The sequence below is a fragment of the Lottia gigantea genome (assembly GCF_000327385.1).
Source record: "Lottia gigantea unplaced genomic scaffold LOTGIsca_12, whole genome shotgun sequence".
Lineage (NCBI taxonomy): Eukaryota > Metazoa > Mollusca > Gastropoda > Lottiidae > Lottia > Lottia gigantea.
The window spans coordinates 1,258,437-1,265,620 of NW_008707225.1; the positions used below are offsets into that span (position 1 = coordinate 1,258,437).

Below are 7,184 nucleotides of genomic sequence, written 5' to 3' on the forward strand. Positions count from 1 at the left end.
TTTCCAACATGTCGAATGAAAGCCTGACCAATTTCTCAATGTCTCCTAAAAAATTCATTATATGATGACCATGAAAATTTTGAGCTACTAAAATTGAAAGTAGACTACTACCGGTTATACTCATCCGCTAGAGTTTGGCACTTCACAAAACGACTATTTTTAGAATTAGCCTTCCGCCTTTAAGTCTCTTATCATCTCACCAAATCTGAAAGATAATGCAATTTCAGACATCAAATTCCAAATCTAGACCAAATTTTACCCAAAAATAGGCAGGCAAAAACCCCAAAAGGGAGAGAGAAAGAAGATTTCTAAAAATAGCCTGGACTACATTCCTATACAATCATTTGCATAAAATGTTTTAGTGGAGTGAGTCCTCATATTTGGCAGTTCACAAAACGACTATTTTTAGAATTATCCTTCCGCCATTAAGTCTCTAATCATCCCACTAAATCTTAAAGAAAATGCAATTTCAGGCATCAAATTCCAAATCTAGACCAAAAATTACTCAAAAATAGGCATGGAAAAAACCAAAGGGGAGAGAGAAAGAAGATTTCTAAAAATAGCCTAGGCTCATTTCCATGATTTAAGGGGAGTGAGTCAATGTGTATTAGAGTTATGTTCCTTAATTTAATATGGCTGCGCCCAAAATCAATGCTTTCATTTATTATGAATAAAGTTTCATTTGAATTATATTATATCTTCCACATCATCAACTTCTGCCCATAATCATTATACTCTCCAATAATTATGGATATTGATATAAATCGTGAATCTCAAACTTCGAAATGAACAGGTTGAAGAATGTCTAACAAAAACGAAAAATACTGGTACTGTATTGTATGAAAAATCATATGACTATTTATTGTATGATTATCAGCGACATCGTCTTAGATATATAGCTACAATTTATCGTTGGAGTCAACGGAAAAATACACCTATCTGAGGTATCCTCGGACCATATCATAGACTATATCTACAAAATTTTCTATTAAAACTCAAACTATGTGTGTTTATGATATTGTTTTCATTTTACTTATTGTTACTGGTTATACTGATGCAAATAATGTACTTGATTTAAATGGAGTTTGGAGTATAACGAATGGTCGTAAGTATTGTGTTAAATAATTATCAATTTACAAGTCATGTTTCTTTACAAATTTCAATACAAAATGATGAATAGAACTAAAAAGATTTTTGCAAGTTACAAGCCATGTTTTTTGTTGTTGAAAATTTAAATACAAAATGATAAATAGAACAGAAAGTTTATCCGATGCCACGTTGCCATGAGTTACACAATTACATTGTCTATACATATAAACATTTACCACGAAGAAATCACATTTGATGTTCCAAACCAGCAATATGTTGGAATAATGTTGTGCTATTTCTATAAATTGTCATTCAGTATTGTTTTTTGTTAGAATTCAACATCCAAGGTAACGTACCAGGAGATGTTTACACTTCTCTAATACAAAGCAGAATAATAGAAGATCCTTATCGACGTGATAATGATGTAGTGTACAGACCCTATGCTTATTATGGCTATACATATAATAGAAAATTTACTGGTGAGTCTGTAAGGCCTGATCACGAAACGTATTACGCAATTATACTACAATACCTACTGATGCAGGTCTGAGAAAATGACATGGACAAAGTGTGTAGTGGATTGGATAGGACAATAAAACGAGGTCCAGTGTGCTAAAGACTGTTCATGTTAAAGGTCACTCTACATTTAAAATGCCACTGCCCTGGTAAAACTTCTCTTTGCTCACTGCATGACGTTACCCGTCCTCATAAGACCGAATAGGTACACCAAAGCAGGATTTAAAATCCATTTCATTTCATATTTAATCAAGCGCCATTCCCCATTACAGTTAGTGAGGCAGATTTTAAGTCTACTAAAATAGAACTAGTTTGTGATGGACTGGACACATTCTCTGATATAATGGTAAATGGTGTATTGGTTGGTAGTAGTGATAATATGTTTATAAAGTATAGATATAATATTAAACATGTTATAAAACCTGGTATAAATAATATTACCATCAGCTTCCAATCTGCTGTAATAACTGCTGAAGCCTTGTATAATAAATCTACCTACCATATACCATCAATATGTCCAGATGCTTACCATGGTTTTTGTCATTATAACTTCATCAGAAAGATGGAATATTCATTTAGTTGGGATTGGGGTCCAGCTATACCTAACCAGGGTATTTGGTACGTATATGGGTTTCATATTTAGAGCTTGGCCATTCTCAATTGTCATGGCTTCATCTTATTACGACTTTTGGAACGAAGTATTTATTCACTCTCAAGAACTTGTGTTTTCTTTTTGTTTATGTGCACATAGTTCATGGAAAATTAACACTTCATTGCTCAATAACTTTCCTTGATTCTCAGAGGCATGGATAGTGATTGTCTTGCGAACTACTACTAAAACCACGTAGATTCACTCCTTCCATCTTCATCTCTCATCGTTTGATTTACTCATTATATCTCTACTCTTTTACTTGGTCTTTTGGTGGCAAAATTGACATAAAATTCAAAATTTTCCAGGAGAAATATCTACGTAGAATGTTATGATATTCCAAAAATAAATAGTATTTCTGTTTTACCAAAGCAGTCAGGTATGGATCGACAATCAATGAGAAAAAATCACGAAGAGTTACTTTATATCACTATGTCTTTTATACAGCAAAGTATATCGCATTATTGTTCGTAACGTAGCTGTGATGGCTAAAATAATTAACTCTGTCGTAAATATCATATTCCAAAATTATTGAGACTCACTGTAATGCTTTTGGGACAAGTAAAGACTGACTAAGAATTTGACTTAGTAAGTGCATGGGAATCGTTACGACTTACATGTGTATATGAAAACCATTCCCTATTTCCACTATGTCTGAAACGACGAACTCAACACCTACCTTTCAATTATTTATTTTAAGTAGAAAAATTGTCAGACTCTTTTTTGGGGGGTTTATTCTATATTTGGGCCTTCGACATGAAATGTTTTTTCAGATTATTGTCAATGAACAAAATACTTTATATCTATTTAAGAGACTGGTCTTTGGATGGTTGATGTTGATGTATATTTTGATGTTACTTCAACACCAACTACAGGACAGTTGAAGACTATTATTGAACCAACATTACTACCAAAACAGATATTGGTTGTTCAAATATCATCGAATACAGATCATATCTCTTATAAAATAATTATACCACAGGTAAGGTTCAATCTATATGATATGTAATTTTATAGGTAAATCTTGATTAATCATAGCTTATCTATACAATACAATAGTCACCAAAGACTTTACTATTCTTCTTTTGATCGTTTTGTCCACCCACTAGCATTGTACAAACACTATAAGAATCGGGGACTAGTCAATCGAGTCCACACAAGAATATTAAATGGGTATTTTGTGGGTATCACATTGAACCAAGTGAAAGTCGTGACCTGTTTTCATTCCAGGACCATCCGTTAAATTTATGGTGGCCCCGAGGTTATGGTAACCAAGATGTATATAACTTGACAGCAACCTTAACCCTGGATGATTCTCCTGACATATCAACCAAAACCAAACAGATTGGGTTCAGAACAGTAGAATTAGTTCGAGATCCTGTCTCCTCAGATAAAAATTTAGGTACGATAATAATATATAGGAGTAGTGGCTTGGTCGTCATTAGCCAGATGCATCAACTGTGTATGGGTGATGTGATCACTTGTTGAAGAGTAAGCTTAATCTCCACTGTTGTCCAATTTGTGTTTCTTCAACATGTTTTCCAGATGATGTTCATGATTGGTGGTATCGGGTAAATCATGTAATTGAACTCAAGGCCTTTCTCACCTACAAAATTCCGTGTTTAAGAAAATTAGAAAAAGGAAAGCCAAATTATTTGGACTGAAGTAAGGCAATAAACTATATTATTTTGAAGGAAACACATTCTATTTCCGTATAAATGGTGTACCAATATTTATGAAGGGTGCTAACTGGGTCCCACCTGATACAATGTTAGAAAGAATAACTAGAGATAAAATAGAGAATATATTACAATCAGTTATAGAAGGAAATATGAATTTGTTAACAGTATCTGGAGTATCTGTAAGTTTTAAGCAAGGTCATTATGCTATGGTGCCAGTAACCAATTCATGTCCTGTAGGATGCATTTTGTTATTTTGAAGGCAACACATTCTATTTCCGTATAAATGGTGTACCAATATTTATGAAAGGTGCTAACTGGGTCCCACCTGATACAATGCTAGAAAGAGTGACAGAGGAGAAAATCGAGATTTTGTTGCATTCGGTGGCTGAAGAAAATATGAATTTCTTAACAATACATGGACCAGTTGAAGTCTTACTGCCCAGATTTCACTTAAAAACCTTTTGAAACTAATGCATGAGGAATCTTCTTCTAATTAGATAAAATCAAGCAATAATAACCCATTGTAGATTAGTTTAAAACTGTACATGAAACTTGTCTTCTTGTGTTTTGTACAGTATTGATATTATTTTGTGAATATCTGTCTCTAATTGTAGATCTATGAAGATGACTATTTCTATGAATTAACCAATAATTTAGGAATCATGGTGTTAGAAGATCTAATGTTCTGTGATGCTCTATATCCTGTCGATCAGAATTTTCTAGATTCTGTTAAAATTGAAGTAACTCAACAAGTATGTAATTTTTAGCAACTCTGAATGCCAATTTACCATTGCTGTTTATACTTTATTTCTTAATTGACTAGTACACATCTATATGCTTAACAGAGAAGATAGTTTAAAAATGGCGGTTAACTTTCCAAAGGAGTAAATAAAAAAAGGAGTTTAATATTCAAAATGTAACGAAATTGAGAAAATGTACCAGGGAGATTTATCGTATGAATACTGTCTTCAATAATGAATGAATAGAATTATTTGAATACAAATCCTTGATTAATATCATATTAAAAATTCTTGATTTACCTTTTTTCATAAGGTCCGAAGAATCAAGAATCATCCATCAATTATTGCTTGGGTATTTAATAATGAAGACGAAATTCTCATCAACCAGAATTGGTATGTACTCTAATCTTCCTTATATGTCTTTGGATGTCGAAGTAGCTTTAAAATCCTTCACTGTCGTGTAATGTGTTGAAAATTTACACCATTATGTATCAACTTCAGTCAAAAGTCTAGATTCAGTCCGCCAGTCTGACAGTAATTAATCTGTACACCAAATATTGATTTTTTGGTCATGTTGTACAAAAACTAGACCCATTAGCCAGCCAGCTTGCCAATTTTCGGCTGGCTGAGGGGTTGTATCAGCTGGTTATAGCCAAGTCAACACCTTTGGTCGCTGTGGCTAGCTTGCTATAAAACCAACTGGCTAGCCGCAACCTTTGCCACTAAGTGTCACTGAAACCAGATAAATGATTCTCTCCCACTGAGACTGACCGGTCCAATACATAAGAATCCTAGACTTCTAAAGCAAATTGCTAAATTGGTTGCAAGTTCCAATAGAACTACAAGACAAGTGGACAATTTCTGAAATTACAGACAATATTAATTTCCAAATACTTAATGTGTTTGTGAGAACTTGCTTTCAACATACATGTCCATGCTTCAAACCAAAATGCGCCAAGTTGCAAGAATTGTGTGCGAAGTAAGAAAAGTAACTATATTAGGTTCTAAGAAATACAAGTTTAAAAGAATTTTAGCTGAGCTGATTACTGCTGCAATTTAACTTTATTTACCAAGCAAATAGACATTGCAATACTTGATGTTGTCGTGAATGAAGAAGAGCATGTTCATATTCAGAGAATCAAGTGAACTTCGTTTGACATTCATAATTAAACCTGTTATGGAAAACATACTTCCCACTGGTACACTTGATGAAGGAATTCATAGTGAAGTGACAACTGGAGAGCGCCAACAGAAGTAACTCGGCGACAGCTGGCTGGCTTAAAAATAAGACCGCATATTTTCGTCTGCTCACCATTAACCCAATAAAGTCTAAAAAGAATTACTCCATTTCGATTTAGGTTACATGTGACTGATGTGGAACGATTTAGAGATGATTATAGAGTACTATTTAGGGAGACCTTGGCACCAATTATAACATCAGAGGATCTCACCAGACCTAGAATAGTTTCTAGTCCTAGTAATGGTCAGTCAGATATAATGTGTAATAACTGTCAATCTGAACTTAATGGCGATGGTAAGAATTGTTAGACATCCGACATCTACTTAAACTAAAATGCTGTTGACAATTTGATTATGATAAAGATCGGTATGTTTGTCTTCTGTTGATATCTGTGATTACCTCCTATAGGTTCTTAATGATTTTCAAGAACCAAGTGCTCTGTTCTTTGAAGCTTTGTCTATTCACCATGTCCTTTTCTTCTTCTATTTCCAGTACATTTCTATGACTATATATCGGATTTATGGAATATAAATAATTTTCCCACTCCGAGGTTTGCATCCGAATATGGATTAATATCTTGGTGTGATCCAGAAACACTGGAGCCTGTCATAGATAAATCTGATATGGATTTCTTTTCACCTATAGCACAACATAGAACACATCATCCAAATGGTAAAACATATTCGTTAAATCTAATACGACTAATACGATAGTAGTCATTCTTTAATTCCGTTAAAGATCGCTTTCCGCCTAGTTTTTATACGATCTATTACTTTTTCCAATCATTAAAATACCTCTACTAATTGATATAAGTATTAGATGTCCAATTATCAAATATATAGAAATTCATCATAATTAGGTTACCCATCTCAAAGATTGTTGCTATATATTGTTGCCTAGTGAAAGATACATCGACAATCAATATTTGATTCCAGTGGGTTTGCCAGTCCTCTTTTGAATAGTCCAAATTACCAATGATATAATATAATTATAACATAATATATTACATATCTATTATATATACCACTGAAAAGGCGTTGGGTTTTATAGTATAATGCTATCATTGCCTCTATTATGTCGGCAAAATCGTTTTATGGAAAAATCGACTCTCTCTTATAGGAACGCAGCAGATGTATGATGAAATAAAGGCTCACTTTACATTACCAACTACAACAGATAACGTTACAAGATTTCAACACATGATCTATTTATCGCAGGTAAAATTTTCTATTATATTTTTGAAAAAATCGCTTCCCTGGAAACATCTC

General features: G+C 33.4%; 1 protein-coding gene across 1 annotated transcript in view; it reads left to right on the forward strand.

The window, feature by feature from the left end:
* Window positions 1-1,429: 1,429 nt before the first annotated feature.
* The window catches only part of LOTGIDRAFT_111202 (hypothetical protein), a gene marked incomplete at both ends in the record, with an annotated part of 23,461 nt that continues 17,706 nt past the window's right edge, over window positions 1,430-7,184 (forward strand). Inside the window, 7 exons of the mRNA XM_009048069.1 lie at window positions 1,430-1,568; window positions 1,860-2,223; window positions 2,563-2,633; window positions 3,067-3,236; window positions 3,485-3,656; window positions 3,949-4,115; window positions 4,551-4,688. Coding sequence (XP_009046317.1) covers window positions 1,430-1,568; window positions 1,860-2,223; window positions 2,563-2,633; window positions 3,067-3,236; window positions 3,485-3,656; window positions 3,949-4,115; window positions 4,551-4,688 — 1,221 coding nt within the window. The remainder of the gene's footprint in view (window positions 1,569-1,859; window positions 2,224-2,562; window positions 2,634-3,066; window positions 3,237-3,484; window positions 3,657-3,948; window positions 4,116-4,550; window positions 4,689-7,184) is intronic.